The sequence below is a fragment of the Antennarius striatus genome, chromosome 18, assembly GCF_040054535.1.
Source record: "Antennarius striatus isolate MH-2024 chromosome 18, ASM4005453v1, whole genome shotgun sequence".
In the NCBI taxonomy this organism is placed as follows: Eukaryota; Metazoa; Chordata; class Actinopteri; order Lophiiformes; family Antennariidae; genus Antennarius; species Antennarius striatus.
In genome coordinates, this window is record NC_090793.1 from 18,103,428 (window position 1) to 18,126,890 (window position 23,463).

Consider the following 23,463-nt stretch of genomic DNA (forward strand, 5'->3'; position numbering starts at 1 on the left):
ATTTGGTCATTCAGCAAAATTAACTACACTTTTTCACATTTATTATGCTTTATCAGGCCAGTACTGATACTTTTCAATTATTTATTTATTTTAATACTAATAATTCTAATGCTAAAAGCTCTAAACTGTAGGAAGCCCCTTTTCAAAGTAAGATTTATATAGTGTTTTACACAATGTTGACAGTGCTTGGATTTACCTTCTCCTTGACAATTGAAAAAATAATTAAATAATTGGACAAAAGGTTTTATGTATGCATCTTGTCACATCACGACTAACCACACAAACCGTATAGTCCTTTATGTTTACATTCAGTTTTTTTTTTTACATTCTAATATAAGTCCATTTTTTATTTGGGAGAATGCTTCAACTGTTTTACTGCGAAACTCAAGAAATGTTTTGTGGACTAAGAAACTTTGGCTGACTTTCTATTGTCTTGGGGGTGAATAATGAATAATAGAATTGTTGCTTGGGAGGCACAGTGCTGCAGTAAGTAGCGCTGTCACCTCACAGCAAGAAGTTTCAGGTTTGATGCTTTTGTGTGTAGAGTTTATATGTTCTCCATGTGCCTGTGAGTTCCCTGTGGATTCTCCGTCTTCCTCCAAACTCCAAAAACATGCAATTGTTCATAGGTATGAGTGTATGCAGTATAGTTTTTTTGTCTTTCATGTGGCTCTGGGATGCACTGGTGACGCATGGATGGATGGATGGAATTTGTGCTTTTGGGAGAAGTGTTACATTAATAAGAGCAGGGTAAAATATGGTCATTGTTTCCCTGCACGCTCTAATGAACCTCGACTTGACAAGTTGGATAAACGTGAGGAATTAAACTACTGGAAGCCCCGTGGGTCTTTAAAAGATGTTTTTTGCCAAACAGCTGATGCTACAAGGAAAATTTCCAACCAGTGACTCCAGAGATTAGAATCAAGCTTATCTGTGGTAGTGTGACAAAAACTGTGGATTTCACAGAAGTTTAATTTTCAGTGGTGCTTCCATGTCTAACCCAGGCTTGGTTTGGGGGTGAAGGTTGGGGTTAAAATGAGACGTGACGCGATACATTTTTCAAAATATGCATAATTATGCAAACTACTGAACCAATTTCTACAAAACTTTGCAAAGGGGAAACATGTAGTCTACATAAGTGTTTTCCTGCTAGATAATATATCTTTGTATGTTAACTCAGAACTGGTTTGAGGAGATAAGTGTCTGTCTGTGCAATTTTTGGGCACATAGACCCTGTGTGTGTCCTTGAGTGCTACAGGATTGTAGGGAATGTACTCTGACATGTAACTGCTAAAGGTAACCCACAAAAACGCTGGTGGCAAAGGAAGAATAACAGCCCCGGCATGTTTATACTGAAACTTCACTGTGAGCTGCTTCGTGTTCTAGAAGGTCCATACCTGGTCCAAGTAGGTCATGTTTACTAGGAGATAAACACACACGCACACACTCAGATGATCTAGGGCATGGTTATGTTCTTTTGTTAGCGGGATGCTCAAAGTAAAAAGATCATTGACCTTGCATGTTGGTGAAGATATTACGGTTGTTTTTTAAATGATGGTTTACCTCGGGGCTTCTGTGAGTCAAAAAAAGACCGAAGTCGAAATTAATTTGTCTTCAGGCTAAACCGAAGATAACCATTCCTAGTAGTGTACTGTATTTTATTTATGAATACATTAACTTTACTGTAAATAATGAGATAGTTAATCACTATATCACGAAAATCATTATTGTAGATTTGATTAAATGTAGATTTGCTAAACCACCTGCTTGAGTTGTGGATGATGACAGGGTTTGTTTTTTAAAATATTTCGACTTTTGTCAGTTTTTGTCAATAAAAATGCAAAGACGAAGCAAGGATGTCTTTTAAGTGACACGAACACTAATATACACGGACACATGCACGCACACACACACACTCCTCATTTTGGTTCATGAAGACAAGGTCAGACTCTTGGATACACGCTTGTCTGTGGACTCTCACTTCTACACACCCTGCCCTTCATATTTTTTTGCTTTTGCTGAATCACATCAGGAGATCCCGGCTCCTTTGTTTCCTCCTATCCGCATGAGATTGATTAGCCACTCAATGCTGTATTTATCACATCTGTCAGCTTTTGTCTTCGTCTCATTCATCATCTCTGTTGTCACATCTCCTATCGGGGCAGCCCGGTGTGAAATGCCCCGCACTGCAAGACTTTCATTCCTATGTGAGATGTGCCCATTTAACATTGGCATTAAACTGGTGCTGCATAGTATTGATTAGGAGTTGTTTTGTTTGCAGCCAAATACCATCAGACAATCCAGAGCTGAAATGTTGAATGTGTGTTTAAAAAAAGTCCAGGCTGGTTCAGAACCAAATCATTTGTTTAAAAAAAAAAAAAAAAAAAAAAAGACTCGAGGAACTCTGATGAATACAACTCTTTCATCACGACTCATGAAATATGTTTGTTGATTGAGATGATTGCCATATAATTTGACACAAATATTCAGATTCTCTTGAGTTTAGTCTACTTCGCTCTTTTTCTTTGGTTTTACTCATTTCCATCTCAAACATTCATCTTGTCTAATACCTCATTGAATGCCGAGCATTTATACCTGTTAATATTACACCAATAATCATCTGTATGCTGGCATTATGATACTGTATAATACTTACTATACATGCAAATATGTATGTAATTTGTGTGTTTATGTGTGCAGCCTCATAGACACATGACTCTGGATATGGACCAGATTAATGTTAATGTGTGCATTGTCAGTGATGCTGAGAACCAAAAGAACAATTGATTTGCTTTGGTCTTTCTGCAACTTTTGATGACAATATGATAAATTGATTGTAATAAAGAGTGTAGGTTATGATTCTCCAGGAGCTTTCTGCTCAGTCCCACATATCACACAAGACAAAGCATCTGGAAACTTTCCTCTTTCCTGGAGTGGCCCTCTGGTTTAATTAAAATGTTTTCTGAATTGAAATCGCTCCCAAAGGTTCAGTGTTATCTCCTATCTCAAAAACGTTTACAGGAAAACGGTCGTTGGATTTAATTATTAGTGTTACAATTCAAAAAGTGATCAAAAATATAACAAGTGTAACTCATGGACTCTTCCTTATCACATACAATAAAATGCAATAAAGTGAAAGTAACTAAGACACAATGTTAGAAAATTACTAAATTAAGCACAAGAGGAATATGCAATGCTTTTCTGAAGTGAGGGACCACACACACACACACACACACACACACACACACACACACACACACACACACACACACACACACACACACACACACACACACACACACACACACACACACACACACACACGTACCTCATGTCACCAATGCGTATGTAAGTACCCCCAGTGTACAAACAAAATGTCTGAGCACGCCTCTGCTCATCACCCTCAGTAGTTTAGAAATGAGTGCCATCAATCAGGCCTGAGGTTGTAGAGATAAACCAGCAGAGAAGCTTATTGTGTTCCCTTAGTTAGAAATGCATGTTCTTGTTTTGTTCATTCCATGACTGGAGAACCCCTCTGTTACTGCTTCAACCTTCACTTCCTTCATGTCCTGCTGTCATGTTTTAACAAGCCACAATGATGATGCAACACGGCACATCAGGTAGAAAAGAGATGGCGCAGCATTCGATGAAAAATACATTCAGAGGTGAGAGAGCAAGGGAAAACTACATAAAAAAACCCAAAAAACCCGGAGATTAGACAACCATGGAAAAATAAAATATAAAAAAATAATCCTCTAAATGTTAAATCAGTTTTTTGGACAGGATGTGGAACCACATAGTAATTAATGTGAATTATAGTTCTCAGTGGAACGTCTCACTCTAATTGGTGGAGGTAGTAGGAAGTGATGTGTTGGGTTCAGAGCTAAAAATGTGTGAGTCCAAACAGAAAGCTGTTCATAGTAAGTTTTAATAAGGCTCACAGCAGATGAAAACCTGACCTGTTAGCCCAATTAAACTCCACTTCTTCTCTCCACCTACAAACACAAAATTGATCACATTTTACTGGTTTATATGGAAGCTGGTCAGTTATTATCAAAGTAATCGCCTCGAAGCACCACTTCCTCATATCACAGCCCATTATGCCTTACAGGAGTAAAATACAGAATTAATAGCTCTTTGAAAATAAGATAAAAAATAAATACGAAGACTGTAATTGTTGGATGGTTCCTTTGGTTCTTTAATTGTGTGTTTTAGGAGCAGCACTTTAATAACTTGTGCAATCAGCCTTTCGGCTCCCTTCACCGCTACTCTCTTCTTTTGTTAAATTAAGTATTAATTAAGATTTACTTGGCATCCACAACCATATTAAATGACCAAATATAGTTCTCTTAAATTTAAAACAGAATTAGCTATTCCTCATAATGTTTATAAAGTGCATCAAATATTTATTTTGTTGTCCTTCTCATGTATATGAGAATGTCGGAGGAAAGAAAGTAGAATATTAAGGCATTAGAAGGGATGGGGGAGTTTTGGACGAGTTGTCTTTTGTTTATTCTTTGTTATTTCCTCATTCCCGTCGACTCTATCAGGTCATGTTGGCTTTTGAGAAAGTTTTTATTTTAAACCACTGGAAGATTTGAGGACAGAGCACCAGAGTGGAAACAGGAATCCGTGTCTTATTTCAGCTCTGATTATGATTTTTAGTTATATCAGCTGGGAAATATCCTCGTAAAAGACATGTTTAAAAGTGTGTTTTGCTTTTCCTTATATGCGGGTAGACAAATACTCAATAAAATCGTTCTCCTTAACTTTAGATTCTGATGATACACACAGCTTAAATCATATGTGCTGAAATTCTAACCAGATTGGAAACAGAACAGTCGACTAAAACCAGCTTCTCATTTGTAGGTGAGGATGTTGATTTGTGAAATGTTTTTACAACTGTTTCTGGAAGATTTTATAACTTCCCAAGTTGGTCTACTGTCAGAAGTATCTGCTGACCGCAGAGCAGCTTATTCCTGATTCCATCATCTGAACGCTTTAGTTAATTTCCTTTTTTGTGAGCAGCATTAATGAGCCACAGCTACAGTTTTGTTATTTAAAAACCAAGCAACCACGTTGAACCTTGGTCTTTTTCGTGTAGCACTGAGCCTGGGGACACGCATCTCATTTGATTGGATGCACCTAATTTAATGAAGTTAATTATCTGTCATGTTTGTGCTGCTACTACTGCCTTTAGTTCCACAGTTAATTCACTTCTAACAAGCACAAATATTGACTTTTACAAATGTCTGCATTTGTAAGTCTGCACCCTTCCTTGAGTGGTCACCTTATCGTGGTGGAGGGGTTTGTGTGTCCCAATGATCCTAGGAGCTAAGTTGTCTGGGGCTTTCTGCCCCTGGTAGGGTCACCCATGGCAAACAGGTCCTAGGTGAGGGACCAGACAAAGTACTGCTCAAAGACCCCATATGATGACAAAAAACACTGACACACGTTTTCCCTTGCCCGGATGCGGGTCACCGGGGCCCCCCTCTGGAGCCAGGCCTGGAGGTGGGGCTCGAAGGCGAGCGCCTGGTGGCCGGGCCTGCACCCATGGGGCCCGGTCGGGCGCAGCCCGAAAGGACAACGTGGGTCCCTCTTCCCATGGGCTCACCACCTGTGGGAGGGGCCATAGGGGTCGGGTGCATTGTGAGCTGGGCGGTGGCCGAAGGCAGGGACCTTGGCGATCCGATCCCCGGCTACAGAAGCTGGCTCTTGGGACGTGGAATGTCACCTCTCTGGCAGGGAAGGAGCCTGAGCTGGTGTGTGAGGTTGAGAAGTTCCGACTAGATATAGTCGGGCTCACCTCCACACACAGTTTGGGCTCTGGTACCAGTCCTCTCCAGAGGGGTTGGACTCTCTTCCACTCTGGAGTTGCCCATGGTGAGAGACGCCGAGCAGGTGTGGGTATACTTATAGCCCCCCGGCTTGGTGCCTATACGTTGGGGTTCACCCCGGTGGACGAGAGGGTAGCCTCCCTCCGCCTTCGGGTGGGGGGCCGGGTCCTGACTGTTGTTTGTGCGTATGCACCAAACAGCAGTTCAGAGTATCCACCCTTTTTGGAGTCCTTGGAGGGGGTGCTGGAGAGCGCTCCCACTGGGGACTCCATCGTTCTGCTGGGGGACTTCAATGCTCACGTGGGCAATGACAGTGAGACCTGGAAGGGTGTGATTGGGAGGAACGGCCCCCCCGATCAGAACCCGAGCGGTGTTCAGTTGTTGGACTTCTGTGCTTGTCACGGACTGTCCATAACGAACACCATGTTCAGACATAAGGGTGTCCATATGTGCACTTGGCACCAGGACACCCTAGGCCGCAGTTCGATGATCGACTTTGTGGTCGTGTCATCGGACTTGCGGCCGCATGTCTTGGACACTCGGGTGAAGAGAGGGGCGGAGCTGTCAACCGATCACCACCTGGTGGTGTGTTGGCTCCGATGGTGGGGGAAGATGCCGGTCCGACCTGGCAGACCCAAACGTATTGTGAGGGTCTGCTGGGAACGCCTGGCGGAATCCCCTGTCAGAAGGAGTTTCAACTCCCACCTCCGGCAGAACTTCACTCACGTTCCGGGGGAGGCGGGGGACATTGAGTCTGAGTGGACCATGTTCCGCGCCTCCATTGTCGAGGCGGCCGACCGCAGCTGCGGCCGTAAGGTGGTCGGTGCCTGTCGTGGCGGCAACCCCAGAACCCGTTGGTGGACATCAGCGGTAAGGGATGCCGTCAAGCTGAAGAAGGAGTCCTATCGGGCCTTTTTGGCCTGTGGGACTCCTGAAGCAGCTGATAGGTACCGGCAGGCCAAGCGGAATGCGGCTTTGGTGGTTGCTGAGGCAAAAACCCGGGCGTGGGAGGAGTTCGGTGAGGCCTTGGAGGACGACTTCAAGACGGCTTCGAAGAGATTCTGGTCCACCATCAGGCGTCTCGGGAGGGGGAAGCAGTGCAGCATCCACACTGTATATAGTGGGGATGGGGAGCTGCTGACCTCAACTCGGGACGTTGTGACTCGGTGGGGAGAATACTTCGAAGACCTCCTCAATCCCGCAGACACGCCTTCCCATGAGGAAGCAGAGTCTGGGTTCTCTGAGGCGGGCTCTCCTATCTCTGGGGTTGAGGTCGCCGAGGTAGTTAAAAAGCTCCTCGGCGGCAGGGCCCCGGGGGTGGATGAGATCCGCCCGGAGTTCCTAAAGGCTCTGGATGTTGTGCGGCTGTCCTGGTTGACACGCCTCTGCAACATCGCGTGGACTTCGGGGACAGTGCCTCTGGATTGGCAGACTGGGGTGGTGGTCCCCCTTTTTAAGAAGGGGGACAGGAGGGTGTGCTCCAACTACAGGGGCATCACACTCCTCAGCCTCCCTGGTAAGGTCTATTCAGGGGTTCTGGAGAGGAGGGTCCGTCGGGAAGTCGAATCTCGGATTCAGGAGGAGCAGTGTGGTTTTCGTCCTGGCCGTGGAACAGTGGACCAGCTCTACACCCTCCGCAGGGTCCTTGAGGGGGCATGGGAGTTCGCCCAACCAGTCTACATGTGTTTTGTGGACTTGGAGAAGGCGTTCGACCGTGTTCCTCGGGGGGTTCTGTGGGGGGTGCTTCGGGAGTATGGGGTACCGGACCCCTTGATAAGGGCTGTTCGGTCCCTGTACGACCAATGTCAGAGTTTGGTCCGCGTTGCCGGCAGTAAGTCGGATTCGTTTCCAGTGAGGGTTGGACTCCGCCAAGGCTGCCCTTTGTCACCGATTCTGTTCATAACTTTTATGGACAGAATTTCTAGGCGCAGCCAAGGCGTTGAGGGTGTTCGGTTTGGTGGCCTCAGTATCGCGTCTCTGCTTTTTGCAGACGACGTGGTGCTGTTGGCTTCATCAAGCCGTGATCTCCAACTCTCACTGGAACGGTTCGCAGCCGAGTGTGAAGCGGTTGGGATGAGAATCAGCACCTCCAAATCTGAGACCATGGTCCTCAGTCGGAAAAGGGTGGAGTGCCCTCTCCAGGTTGGGGATGAGATCCTGCCCCAAGTGGAGGAGTTCAAGTATCTTGGGGTCTCGTTCACGAGTGAGGGTACAATGGAACGGGAGATCGACAGGCGGATCGGTGCAGCGTCTGCAGTGATGCGGACTCTGTATCGGTCTGTCGTGGTGAAGAAGGAGCTGAGCCGAAAGGCAAAGCTCTCGATTTACCGGTCGATCTACGTTCCTACCCTCACCTATGGTCACGAGCTATGGGTCGTGACCGAAAGAACGAGATCCCGGATACAAGCGGCCGAAATGAGTTTCCTCCGTAGGGTGTCCGGACTCTCCCTTAGAGATAGGGTGAGGAGTTCGGCCATCCGGGAGGGACTCAGAGTCGAGCCGCTGCTCCTCCGCATCGAGAGGAGCCAGATGAGGTGGCTCGGGCATCTGGTTAGGATGCCTCCTGGACGCCTCCCTGGTGAGGTGTTCCGGGCACGTCCTACCGGGAGGAGGCCCCGGGGACGACCCAGGACACGCTGGAGAGACTATGTCTCCCGGCTGGCCAGGGAACGCCTTGGGATTCTCCCGGAGGAGCTGGATGAAGTGGCTAGGGAGAGGGAAGTCTGGGCTTCCCTGCTTAAGCTGCTGCCCCCGCGACCCGACCCCGGATAAGCGGAAGAGAATGGATGGATGGATGGACAAATGTCTGCATATCTCAACAGCATGCCGGTATTCCACAGACATGATGAAGGCGTGGCTGTAACCGAACCACATCTAAGTCTGTGATTGTTTTTTTAAACATGTAAAAATAACCCAACAAGATCACTTCCTTCCCTTTCAGATGGTTTTTGATCTTGTCCTCAGAAGTGTTGCCAGAGATCCCATGCGTGTCCTCAAGTTGTGAACCAATTTTGGCCAATTTCTCTTCTTCTTTGAATCAGATGAATCAATACTTTTGGACTCTTGAATCGGAATGGCCTTTGGCAGCGTGAAAAGGGAAATTTGTGGTCCTTTTGACTTCTTTTTACTTGAACTTCTTATTCAATCAGTCTAATGAGAGAAGCAAGTTTTATTGCACAGAAAACTCAATCAGTACCTGCAGACATCTTTTTTTTATAAAGGGTAGAACGTCGATCAGCAATCCTCCCAGCAGCAGGCAATAAACAGAGACAAAAATATCAGGGTCACAAGGTGTTTCAATGCGCTTAAAGCACCAATGTCAAGAACCCACCAGAGAGCTCTTACCCTTTAGATGTTTACCTCATGTATTGACTTCTAACATCGCTGAGGTTTTCTTTCTCTCTGTGCTTCCAACTAACTCAATATTGGGTGATCAGTTTTGCAGCTCAACAAGCTGAATATTTAACCGTTTCGAAATCACATCCCCAACTCTGTATTTTAAACCTGCCTCTGCACAGTCGGTTAGAAACCGCGGTGAGGAGATGAATCGAATCTCGCACCTACAGCCCCAGTTATCCGAAAACAAGTTTCGGATGAACGTTTAAGCAGTTTTGCCACGCAGTGAGCGCTACAATCTTCCTGAATCCGTCTCTCCCCTAGCTCAGCTGAAATCTTCTCCTTTATCTCATTTCACTTCTCTCGCTCTTCTCCCCAGGTAAACATTTTTATATCACCTTGTTGTTTCTTGTTGTTTCCCTTTGCCTCTGGGACAACTTTGGTACCCACTGGATGTACAGTGTAATTTTCCAGCCTTAAACAATAGCTCCAGACCACAGTGGTCTCAGCCGTGGAGCTACTGTGACATTTTCTCATTGAACGGACCTCCTTCTATAAAAACTTAATGCCAGGCAGTCACCATGGGGCACAATTAGGCTACTTTTTGCTGGAGAAAAAGGGCTGTTTGGCTCCAGGTTCAGCACAAACACACACAGAATGCGGCTTCGCTCCCCATGCAGTCCACCACTGTCCTGCAGCCATTTATTTAACTTTTTTTTTTTTGTAACTAATTATTTTAATGGGATTTTCGTTCCTGAATGGTAGCGGCTATACAATAACTCTGTATCTGTCTTTCCTCTGCCTCCACTAATAGACTCAGAAAAACCCTGAATCCTTATTCATTGTTCATTGTTGTCCTTCTCAATTGTTCAATGACTTATGATGACTTAAAAATTTGCCTGCACAAACTTTAATCTGATATTGCCCTGTGAGTTCAGTGATTTTCATTTTTGTTGGAGGACATCATGTCAGAATTCATGGTCCCAGTTGTTAATAAGTGCATAAAGGAGGTCTTGTTTGGAGGAGTTTGGTTCACGCCTTCAGAATATTCTATGAACTTTTCATCTTCACAGCAGTTGGCACATCTTTTTGTAAATTAAAATTATGGTTGAAATGAGTTTTCATCACTTTTTTCTCTCTCTCATAAACACAGAACATGCTGTTGTTGGACCACTGGTGTTGTTGTTTTGTAGCTGTCCTACCGATGTGCAGAGAAACTGCTGATAATCATTCTGTGCTCAATTGTGCAAGTACGCACTAACTTCATGGATAGAGGACAGGCAAGGGCGGCAATAACAAAAATGTGACTTGTTTGCTTCTTTTGTGTGCTTCCACCTGAATGTTTCCAGCTGTTCCCTCTTGCTTTATGTATTAAAGTGGATTTCTTTCTTCTTGTGTCTATATAGTCTGCATCTCGCTTTGTCCTGTGCTGCTTTGTCCTGGCCCACGTGTCAGACTACCAACGCCAAGTCAGGCTTTGTGTTTCATCGCTGGTTTGCTTTGAAGGTTCAACGGTTTTATGTTTTATGTTCGTTTGCATCTATGTTCTCTCTAGTTCTCCAAGTCTTTTGTTTTTTTTCCTCTTCAGAGTGATTTTCAGGTTGGTTTTTTTGCCTTTTTGTCCGTACGACTGATTTTTCAAATCTGACTTGGCTTGGAAGCAGTGCACAGGACAAAGGGAGATGTAGGTTTTATAGACACAACGTGAAGGGGAACAGGTGGAAGCAAGCAGGGCGGGGCAGACAACCACTCTGACATGAAATCCACAAGAGAAGGAAGTGAGCACCTGAAATAAGAAGACTTTAAAATAAAACACTTATTGATTTCAAAATCAAACATAAAATCCTGATTATTGACATTCGGGTATGGACTGGCCTGCTGGTCGTGGTTTCTGACAATATAATGTAGTTCTATAGTAAAAAGGTCAGTCTGGAAGGCAAAAGCCTTCCCAGTAGAGCGTAAGCCACAAAAACAATGGGCAGTAATGTTGATAGGCATCGGGCCAACTGTCTAATAATTCTGTGTATAAATTTGAATCTTATCTAACACTAGAGTGGACATTAAGCTGCTAATCAGCCTTTTAATCTCCTGAATAGTCTAAACATCATGATCATTTGACACCAAAGACTTCCTGACTTACTAATTTGCACAGATCATTTCATGTAATAAACACATTATTACTACAAAAGTCTATCCTTATTTTAAAAATAGTATTTGACAACAGAGAACTGCAGATGAGCATTTAATACACAATAAATTGCATTTTGGACACTTGGGCTATGGTTTTGCACATGTTTAATACAAATTTTTAAAAGTTTGAATATTATAATCATTTGGGATGACACTTTCTGGGAAATGCCCACAAATCATTTTACAACCATAGTTATTAACAGAGGAACTGACTTTTTTGTGCAAAGCCTGCATCGCTTTAATAAATACGAAATGTACAGATTAGCTAAACTATTCAATCTAATCCTCACACTTTTATCTGAACATGGGATCTACAGTATGTCCTTTATGTCTTTGTGATTAAACCGGTTTTGTCAACCTGCAGACAAACACTCATGTAAACTGAGCCGATCTGAATTTGAATAAAGAAATGACCGAAGGCTGGCACTTTGCATGTACAGCTTGTATGATGTTGTTGTCACGATTGGTTGAGATTGTGGAGTTTAGAACAGATTAAAAACAAGGAAAAGGCGACTGCATCAAGAGCTGCAGACGTTTCTGGACTACTTGGATGTGACTGTGGCCTTTTCTGGAGCCATGGGTTCAATTTTGGAGTCAGATTGCATCTGGGTAAGAGATGATCATTTGCATGTTTAATTTTAAATATTTCAAAGGAGCTCTTGAGGTACTCATTAGTAAGCCACCATAGCTTGACAGCCTAGGTGACATCCTGGCAACTTGTGTTATCTTTTTTTCATTTTACCAGTAAGATTCACTCTTCGTTAACAGAACAGATCCTAATCTGCAGAATTTACTCGATCACACTAAATGTGAAAGTGACACAGCAAAAGAACAAACTTGATTTCCCATATTTTGACATTTTGCTCTGGTCAGCGTTTTAAATTTGTGTGTCACTGTTACCGAAGCCTGAACTCCACACAGAGCACTTCATCCACAGGTGAATTCCAATGAGCTGAACTGATTTCATTCTGAACCACTATAAATGCTTCTCTGACCCTTATGGCACGGGGTCAAATAGGCTCTTGTATGTAGAGACTGTAGTGGAATTTTAAAACTGTGACGTGGTTTCAGGCCAAGAATTTGTGGAAAGAACACACTATGAACAAAACAAAAAAGACTTGTGTGTATAGACAAAGTGTATGTTCATGCGTCTGCTTGAATTTATTCCAGTAATTTGCTTTTTCCCCCCCCACATACTCACTGGGTCCTATTTCTTTCTCTAGAATTTTATGAAAAAAGGGTGTGTAGGTGTGTGAATGCGTGTGTATGTATGTGCATGTATGTGTTTGCAGATGGTCTGGTCAGAAAGAGAGAGAGAGCGCGATGGAGAGACATAGTGAGGGAGATGGAGTGAGTGGCGAGAGGCCGGCTTTTTTTTTTTTGGCAGGGTCAGTCGGTGGGAGGGTCTATTGTGATGCAACGTTGCATAAATAATGCCACGGGGCTTCTAAATGCTCTGTTGCCATGGGGACCTTTGTGCCTCAATGAACACTGTGTGTGTGTGTCTGTGTTTCAATGCCCCTGAGGAGAGAGAGAGAGAGAGACTGGGTGCTCAAGTGACTCTCTCTCTCTCCTTTCTCTGCCTGTCTCTCTATCCCTCGGTATGTTTTACTCTGTGGAGTGTTTGGAGGAGGGACATGGAGCACCGCTGTTGCTTTTTGTCCAGACGGGGTCAGAGAAAAAGCAGGATACTGTGTCTTATAGTTTTTCTGTGAAGTATGGTCCACGTGAAGGTATTTGAGCTCCTGCTTTAACTTTTTTTTTTGTGCTTCTTTTCCATCTTTTCAGTCGTCTCTTTTTCAGAAATACATTCCATCACGGCTTCTCTCTTCCTCTGCAGTAACAGGTGTCTGCTTGTCAGCCCTGAATTGGAGGGAGCAGAGATGTGAGGGGCAGGAGGGGTAGTGGTGGTAGTGGTGGTGGTGGTGGTGGTGGTGGGGGGAGGCACTTGCTTTTGTTTGGGTGTTTTCAAGAAGCCTTCTATCTAAAATTCTCACGGCTCGCCATCGAGCTAGTTAGTTATCTGGCTCAGGCTTTCTGCGCTTTCAGCGGTAGGACTGCCAAACAAGCACACAAAGAAAAGACAGACGTGTTTCATCTTTTTCTCCCCCTCATCTGTTCAGGAAATGTTTCTTTGAAGTAGGTTGTTTTTTTTTCTCCCCTCGGTTTCTTCATATCAGCTGATGAAGGTCTTTGTATTGATTTGACTCTGAAAGGTTTGATCGTGTGGGAGGAAAATATTAATTTTTTCCTGCATGTAGCGGTGCTTGAGATACAGTTTGATAAAGAGCTTCTTAAACTCTCTTCAATGGAATTCCTTGCAGCTTTCTAGGAGTATCTTGAACGATGAGATCATGGATGCATCATCTCGTAGGTGGCTAAAAAAACCCAGTTTTATTAATTTGTGACCATTTTAAAACCGATTTTTCATCAGCTCAGTATTTCCAACCAACGGATGCATCCAGGTGTTTTATTTTTTTTTACCTCTATTTCTGTCAAGCAACCATATTTTCTCCTGCAGAGGAAGAGTAAACACATGCATGTATCATCAAGTTGATACAGGAAAGAGTCTGCATGTTGCTGTTTTTTTCTTTTGTTCACACTTGAGAGATTTCACAGCAGTGTTTTGGTGTGTTGATGTGTGTGTGTGTGTGTGTGTGTGTGTGTGTGTGTGTGTGTGTGTGTGTGTGTGTGTGTGTGTGTGTGTGCACAGTACAGCATGTTAACATCAACAGACTGGTCTGCATTCACAACGTTTTCCACTTTGCAGCAGATCTCATATGGAGCATTTCACAACAGAATCTATACGCTGTGCGGCAACTCCGTCAGATCAATATACACAAGCCGGTGCTCACAGCTTGCACAATCCATACAAATGCATGGTGCATGTGCTCATTAGTATGGAAGACACAGTTCTATACATGCATGTGCCCTTGTGTGTGCATCCATTTACCACAGGAATAGGATACACGATTACAGAGAAATTATCAATTTGATTAGTGAAGTTTGGAACGTTATTGATTCACTATGATCAAATTGTTTCGTGATTGTGGAATGCCTGTAGTCGCCTCAGGTGTCACCAGTGTTAAAGTTCCCGTGGACCAGCGTTCTACTGTTCATCAGCAATGGAAAACATTAAACACACATTGTGCATGCTCTGCAAATGAGGAAATGTCTGACTCCAAGGTCAATTTTCGACGTTGAATCTGCAGTTAAGGTGTTTGTCTGGCGCGGATCTTCCAAATACTGCAGTCTGACTTTTAATGGTGTTGCTTTCTGAATGTTTGAAGCTTCATTTGGACGGAAACCAGGTAGCTGTTAAGAGTAGCTGTTAACCATTTGTCATTCACATATACTATATCCTATGTCTTATTCCCGTTAACAGAGTGACAGCACAGTGATGGACTCTATAACCTACCATGACATGATTTATTATAATTCCATTTATTTTTCCCAGAACACCACATGCTGCCACAGACTTTTCATGAGGTTCAAATTTTAGCACCGGCGCTCTGGTGTGTAAACACTCATTTGAAACATTTGACAGTTCCGTCTGATTATTTCCATCCATTTTCTTGTCGACGAGGGTCACATGAAAGACAAACAACCGCTCACGCTCACCACACACACACTTATTGACAATTTGATGTGATCAATTCAGCCAGGCTACACGTGTCTGGAGGTGGGAGGAAGCTAGAGAACCCATCCATCTATCTATCCATCTATATATCTATATTTGTGCACACTTTGTTAATTGCACCTGTAGCTACAAATAGTCAGTTGTTGGTTCATTTTAAAGTATGACTGATCTGAAATCTTTCTTGTATGTATAGTTCGCCTTTCAGTTTTTGAAGAATAAGAATTCTTGGAATTTCATAATATTAAAAAGAATGAATTCTTTTTAATATTATAAAAAATAATGATTTTGTCTTCAAGATTTGACTTATTCAAGATGGTGGGACCTCAAAATGCAGAAACAATTCTCTTATTCATTGAACAATCATAGAAGGTGACCAATAAACACTGGAGACAGTGAAATATGTTCGATTTGTGCTCACCTTTTTTAACGTTGCAAAAATGTTGGCATACACTGTGAATGCACACACCCAAGTTTCCACACTTGGGGTTGATCTAGAACAAACCGAAGGGGTCACAGAGAAGGGGATTTGTTTTGGCGCTGATGTGCAAAGCCTGTCTGAAAGAGGCTTAAATCTTCACCCAAAAAGAAAGAAGCCGACCCGACCAGACAAAGGGTGGGAACAATAATTTCAAATCCAGTTATCTGCTGCAACCATCTGGGTTATAACGTGATGTAACAATCAGTCCATTAGACCATCTGACAATTTGACTCACAGTTTATGCTTTTTTAAACCAAGAAGCAAAAGAAGATCAAATGAATTCAGTGCAACTACCACAAATGTAGGTATTTACCCACAAAAAGTCTTATGCAAGACCCTCTTTATGTAAATTACCATTTACATAGAAAATATGTATGGTCTACTGCATCTCAACCTTTTTAAAAAAAAATCAGAATCTACTCTATAAATTTTTCTAGACTTGACAAAGTTTCCCACTTGAACAACAGAAAAACCTGAATGCAAATTTTGTGGACAAAGAAAAAGATCAGACCTTCATTTATAATTCAACAATGTTTGTCCTAATTGTGAAAACTTAGTGCACAAATGGTAATGAAGTGCTGACATTTTATTCAAAACCATAACTCAGCAACAGAATCCAGACTCGTGACCAGAATTTTAATCCAGACCAACTGGAATCAATGAGTCGAAACAAGACATTTACGACAGTTTGGTCAATTAAAAGGTTTTGATTAATCAGGCTGAGATCAATTGTATGAGCAAGTTAGCATGCATCATGAATTGAAATGTAATTCAGTGGATTATCAGGCCATTGTGTATTTCCAATGTGTCCATGAACATAAATGTGTGGAAGCAATCCAGAAATAAACAGTAAAATAATGTAACTTGGATAAGATGAACTGCATGAAACGTGACTATTTTATTGTGTCATGTTTTATGAAACTTCAAGAACAAATGTCCACCAAAGAGATGAAGGCATCAGAACAGTGTGGCGGAATGAAGTGATAATAAAGATGAATACTATATGCCACATGCATCAATAATAATGTTTTCTGAGTCAGCTTTCTCTATCACTTGTGTGACAGTGTAAAGAATTCATTATGATTTGAGGTTACATTGGGATATGACTGAAAACCTCCTCTGATCCTCCTGTTATATTATCCATCAGCATCAATCGGAACCAGGTCCATACGGTCAGAGTAAAGACAGGATTTGTCAGGCAAGAATTAAACTACAACTTTGTCATGAAATGACAAATTTTGGTTTATTTAATTAGTTTCCAGAATAACAAATTTGTGTTGGCAATGTTTTGGCATCATGGGTTCATGAACTATCAAGTTCTGTTCATTGAGCGCTGTGAAACTGGCAGATATCTGGTTTCCTCCACCACAGACTCGCAGCTGTCGCCAATGTGATAGAGAAAAGAGCCAAGATAATGCTCAGGATAGCAGTAAATGAGGAAGTCAATAACCAGACAGACTGTTCTGACTCTCTCTCTGTCTCCCCCTCTCTCCAGGAGCTGCAGTTTGAACGTCTGACCAGGGAGTTGGAAGCCGAACGGCAGATTGTTGCCAGTCAGCTGGAGAGATGCAAGCTCGGCTCTGAGACTGGAAGCATGACTAGCATCAGGTGTGTGTGTGTGTGTGTGTGTGTGTGTGTGTGTGTGTGTGTGTGTGTGTGTGTGTGTGTGTGTGTGTGTGTGTGTGCGTCTCACACCTGTCAGATCCTCCTGTTTACTCAACGTGTGTGTGTGTTTCAGGTGTGCTCTTGGTGGTGACCAGCCTTACAGCTGGTCGCATTGTGTCGCTTGATCTCTATCCAAAATTACCTTTAATCTTCACAACCGTTCGTTGAAAGAGAGATTTTATTCTGATCTCCCAGTGACCAGCAGTTTTTTTGTTGTTGTACTTTTTCTTGTAGATACTACTGAAATGTGCACTAATGTTAGTGTTAGTCAGCAACTTGCTAGTGTTTTCACTCTGTTTGTACTGTTGGGAATGAAGTCCTTTCAGCCTGACTCTCTTAGGGAGAGATGCAGAGAGACTCAGATGTAGAATTAAAGATAAACGTATATTTATTAACAAAGTTCAAACAGAAAATAACCTTCCAGGAAAAATACTGGTACATAAAGTAATAACATAAAACCACCATGAGGGTCAAAGTAACAAATTAACACTAAATCACCTCAAAAGGGAATTACTTACAAAGTAACAAATATTCAGTAGCGTACTCAAAACTGGAGAAACAATGAACAGAGGCACAGAAAACAGGAGATCACTTGATGCACATCGCAAAATAAGTATTCTGGTACAGCACACCATGAGGAAGCCGGCTTAAAAAGCGTTTTTTTTTCCAGACATGTGGATCATAGAAGCTTCTCTATGTCTGGCTCCGACTCCAGGAACTATAAAAGACCAGATCCACATGACCTGAGGAGTTTGGTGGGTTCATACTGGGTCAGGAACTCACTGATGTATTTTGGTCCTAAACCATTCATAGCTTTATAGTCTAGCAACAGAACTAAAAATTCTATCCTTTGACAGGCAGGCAGCCAGTCAGAACCGGACTGATGCGGTCCATTTTTCTGGTCTTTGTGAGAACTCGAGCAGCAGAGTTCTGAATGAGCTGCAGGAGTCTAACTGATTTTTCAGGTAGATCAGTAAAGATGTGTTACAATAATCAACCCGACTGAAGATGAATGCATTGACTAGTTTGTCCAGATCTTGCTGAAACATCAGATTTTTTATCTGTGAGATGTTCTTCAGGTGATAATAGTGATCGATTTACTGTGTTTCTCAAAATTCAGGTCTGAGTCCATCATTACCCCCAGATTTCTGGCCTGGTTAGGGCTTTGTAAAGGTTTAAAGACCGAAGCTCTGTGGGGACCTGGACACATTGAATTCTATTAGAGGTCATCTGAATTTCATGTGAATGTATTCCTGCTTTATGATCAGTCGTTTGTCTTCTAAATAATGGACACTTCGTTCGACTTTGAGCTCAAGTATAATGATTAAAAATCTACAAGTCTTAGTAAATGTCTTTCGCCCTTTCAGAACAAAAATCCACTTTTGAAGAAAGTATCTGATTTTTATCATTTAAGTAATTTAAATGTTTAATGATGCAAACATTATCCATTAAAAATAGCAATCTTGCTCTGCAAAGAATGAAGCAATTTGCAGCCGTCAGAAGCATCCGCTTCGGGGGGGACTTCTTTCTGTGATGAGGGGATAGAAAATGAACTGGAGCGGAATGACAGAGTCATTCTGGTTCACACTGCGATTGGACCCAGCATCATTCCCAGTGTGAAAAGTGAACACAGGACTCACGAGTCATGTAGCCTGTCTCAGGCCAATGTCACGCCATTGAAGTCTCCACTCTGGTCTCTGTTTCTGCTAAAACAACAGCACTCACTCAATCCATCATCTTTCCTCCTCTTTGATTCCGTTAAGCGAGCGGGGGGGGATCCGTCCATCGCCAACTAATTAGTCATTGTGCGGCATTGAATTTCTCATTTCAGTTTGAGAGGTGGACAAACAACAAGCAGAGCGAAGGTCTAAAACCGATTCATTCACTGGACTAATGAAATGATGCACGCATACTCCCATTTACAACTGTGACTTGGGAGATGGAAGAGGTGTGGAGTCCAAACAGCAACAAGGAAAAACAAACTAGTCTTCTATTTTGTTTTCCAGCTACGCTCTGATGGACTGAAGACAGCCATTTTTTTTACTCAGTGACATGATTTTATTGTTTAGGGAGTAGCAGAGGCTCGTGTAGATTACACTGTCCTCCCTTGCCCTTTATAGCCTCCACTTTGTTTGATTTGGAGGCAATTACCAAATGGACAAATGTCTTGGAAGGATTACACAAGTCCACTAAGGCAATAGTTTGGATGCTTGCAGTGACTAAAGGACGTAATTTACTGTTCATTTGCCTCAGAGATAAATGAACTATATTTATAGCTTTAACTCAACAGTTTATAGAGAAATAGGGATTTTTATTCTCCAGATGGAGACACTAAAAATGATGTTACAGTTAGATTTCTTTTTAAAACATATTAAAGGAGATTAAAGCAAACTAGAAATATAGGGAGCAGGCCAAGTCCAAAATAACTCAAATTAAACGCACAAAAAGGTGAAATGCTTGAAGATTATTGATCATTTCTTCAAGAAAATGAATGAATGAATGAAAACTCCACTACATACCAGCTTTCCCAATGAACGAACTACTTTGTTTTCTCAGAAAGACCAAAGATGCACAGACTGAGGCAGCTATAATATGCTGTTATGATCAGGGACAATACATTGGCTGTGTGGGCTTTTAATACATTCTAGGTGATGCCTGCACTAGATAGGAAAGTCTAAGAAAACAATAGGGGATGAGAAAATCTGTCATCAGACAGGCAGGTGAAACCACAGAAAAGTTATGAATTATTGCTAAGGAGCCATTTGCACGTCTAACGTTTCACCAAAACACAATAACGTTTTGTTGTGTTTCAGAATTCATTTACATGAGAATAATGTTTCCCTCCAAGGTTTGAGAAAAGCAAGCATTTGGAAATGGGCTCCAGTGTGTAGATATTTGAAAAAGGCACAGTGAAGGCGAAATGTCACAACCCAACTTAGTGTATTTATTACATCTATTACAATTCCTGCCTTGCGTGCACATGCAAGAGCACTTTGGACAGATTCTGTTAGGTTTACCCCAATGTAGATTTGCTCATGACTGTGGAGTTGATTAGCTAATGCACTGGCATGGATACTACAGTGTTTTCCATCCTTTTTATGGATCTGTATGTGTGAGGAATGTTTTAATGCACAACTTTTTCAAAACCCAAAGGACAAACTTCTCTGCTTGAAGCTTTTTTGTTTTTTTGTTTTTTTGCTCTTTTTTTTACGTTGCAGCTCAGGAATCTGGCTCGTTTTGTTTTATGCAAGATAAAGAGTTTCAGAGGTGCTAATGAGCTCTTCAGCTCTGCTTTGTTTCCAGTTTTAATCAGTCACCACAGGTCACCGTGTCTGCCACAGCATATGTTGCAGCTTTGGCACTTCAAAAAGCTCAAATCCACCGTGTGTGTGTGTGTGTGTGTGTGCGCACGCGCGCGCGTGTGTGTGCATGTGTGTGCGTGTGAGTGTGTTTGGCTCCATCAGTCAAACCGAGACAATGTTTCTGTCTTCTCAGAGAAGAGGATGGCATATGCTGCTTTGTTGTTAAAGGATCCTTCCACTTCAAATGTTACAAAGGACATTGGAATTTATCCTGACTTAGATTTTATAAGAAGTAGAAAAAAAAAAAAAATGGTGAATTACCTGGTTTACTACTGTGTTTGCATGTGTCAATATTTGCCACAGAATAAATACTAGGTGACATTTATCACTCTCTCTAAGTCTCTTTGGTGGCTATGTCAGTTTAAGTCATGGTCAGTGAAATCTATAGCTCAATGCATGTAATGTTTGTAACATTTTGTTTCACTGGTGTACAAAGATAAAACTGAATAGATGAGACGTATTATTTCTGAGCAGTCAGCTATCGCTGAGTGGAGGCAGCAGATGCTTTTCTCTTATCTTAATTCCTGCCTCCTCTCCTCCTTGACTTCACCATCACCAAATTCTATAGACTGTTGTTATTTTAAATTTCTTTTACTTTTTAAATATTTTTGTAACATGTCTTTGATTATTCTTTTGTTTTACTTCGGATTCCAAGTTTATGAACACGAGCGGTACATTGAAGTGTTGTCATTGATTTTGTGAGAGGGTATATTAAAATTGTTATTTTGGATTTATTTTCAAACCAATCCTGAAGTGATCAGTGGATTCTGGGTTGATGATCTCTGACATGGAAATCAGTGGACAAAGATATCTGAGCTTTGGTGGAAGAAGAATGGCCACCTCCAATGACTGCCTCTCTTGGCTCTGAATATTTTGGACATTTGTCCAATAAACAGTTGTGACGCTCCGTGATGTCTGGCCACTGAACAGTGCATATGTGTATGTGTGTGTGTGTGTGTGTGTGTGTGTGTGTGTGTGTGTGTGTGTGTGTGTGTGTGTGTGTGTGTGTGTGTGTGTGTGTGTGTGTGTGTGTGTGTGTGTGTGTGTGTGTGAGTAAGCTGTGGCTATAAATGCAACACTCGGTGAAAACCCACTGCTTTTCGTCTGGTGGGAACATGCGAACCATCAAGAGATCCAGCAAGAAACCATCACCCAGAAGCTGTCAGGCTGTCAGCTGCCAGCTGAGACCCTGCTTCTGAGCAGCACACATCCAACAACGGAAATGTTTGCAGATGGGTGTCAGTTTACCGAGAACTATTACATGTTATTACATGTTCTTATTAAATATAGACATATTTCAAGAGATTCTAAATAGTTATTTGAAAGAAAAAGATTACAGTCAATCTAAAAAAAACATTATAGATCTATGTTAAATGTGTATCAGGTTTCCAGGGAAATCTTTTCATTTCCCATTTAATGTATTTTTAAGAACTGACAGACATGAGAACTTAATCCTAAATCAAACCTTCTACCCTATACTGCTTTCAGACTTTACATTGTCTGCTAAATTTTCTGACGCTTTCCGTTCATGTTAAATTTCAGTTAAGGTTATGCAGAGAGGTTGCAGAGATACCTGGTCAGAGTCAGGGATCACTGCATGTTCAGGTAGATGTAAGGGGAACTACAAGAGTCTGCTACCCTGTCTGCTATGCTTCAGTTGGTTTCTACACACCTGCCCCTATTCTGCACCTGGGTCCTGTCTACCCGTCCTATGAGAGCATTCATTTTTTGTTTTTAACACCATCTCATACCTCTGCCGGGGCCAAAAATAATTTCCTTTTGTAAGAGCATCATAATCTGCCACATCCATTAGGAGGAATTTCTAAATCATTCAACGATATGTCAAATAGGGCCATTGTTGACTACAGTATTTCTGTAGCTATAAATATTCTTAGCAGAAGAAGACATTATAGGAACAATTATTTAAATCTTGTAGATCACAGTGCTTACTTCTTGTGAGTCAGGCTTCCTTCATCAAAATCTACAGATCATTTCCAGAGAAACACCAAAAGTTTGAAGAGAAAGCATTCAAAACTCTCGTTATGCAGATGCACACCAAAGTTTTCAGAATTTTTTCTGAGCCTATTTTTTCCATCCAGACATTTTTGCATAAAGCTAATAAGAAATAAAACCATTGATGAAATTCAGACACAGACACAGGGGAAAAACAATCCTATTTTGGAGAAGCAATAAAAATGCATAATGATTTGTGTAATACTTTGATTTATTAGTTGTTCAAGTGTTTGTAGAAGCAGCGTTACTTGAAACTAACTCACCTGCCATTGGTTTAGCACCTAGTCTGATTTATACATTTGAAATGTTGAACCAGAGCGCTGCAACAAATAATATAGACTTCAGCTTTAAACACCTGGTGCACCATGTGTATACCACATATGACATATACTGTAGGTATCATTCGGTGTTGTTCATAACATGTCATAATATCCAGTTTTACCATCTTGACTTGATTTTGCAGGTTGTGCAAAATCAATCAGTCAGATGAGCCTGCCCTCTGAGTCATTTAGGATGTATTTTCTAGCTGCTATCTAAGTTGACATCATTTTTATGGTGACATAAATCTGCAGGCATTAAGCTACAATTGAATTCTCTGTAGATGTGATAGTGGACTTGGAGCATTGGACGAGATGAGAACAGAGGATCAGAGAGACAAGCAGAGGGATGTGTTTAGAGGAGCAGCTCTGGTGACTTTGATTGAATTTGTGCAACAGCTTTGTCATGACTGAAAACTGTTCCAAGGACAGTTTTATGTTTTACTGCAATTATACACAGAATTTGTTTTATAGAGAGAGAGACTCTCATTTCCATGGATTACGGCACAATCTGGGAAAATTAATAACATTAACATGTGAGAAGTTTAGACAGCTCGCTTTACTGTCAGAATGGACAGCAATTATGAAATAGGTTTATTATAAGGGATTTCATATGAATAATAAC

The 23,463-nt window shown here is 42.0% G+C and overlaps 1 protein-coding gene across 10 annotated transcripts in view; it reads left to right on the top strand.

Annotated features, from left to right (window-relative positions):
• ctnnd2b (catenin (cadherin-associated protein), delta 2b) overlaps nt 1-23,463 on the top strand; it is a 119,744-nt gene that overhangs the window by 25,446 nt on the left and 70,835 nt on the right. For 9 of the 10 annotated variants that reach the window (XM_068341162.1, XM_068341164.1, XM_068341166.1 and 6 more), the window contains exon 3: nt 16,977-17,089. In XM_068341162.1, coding sequence (XP_068197263.1) covers nt 16,977-17,089 — 113 coding nt within the window. Of the gene's footprint in view, nt 1-12,964; nt 13,097-16,976; nt 17,090-23,463 lie in introns of those variants that run through there. The other variant, XM_068341170.1, reaches the window with a different exon arrangement.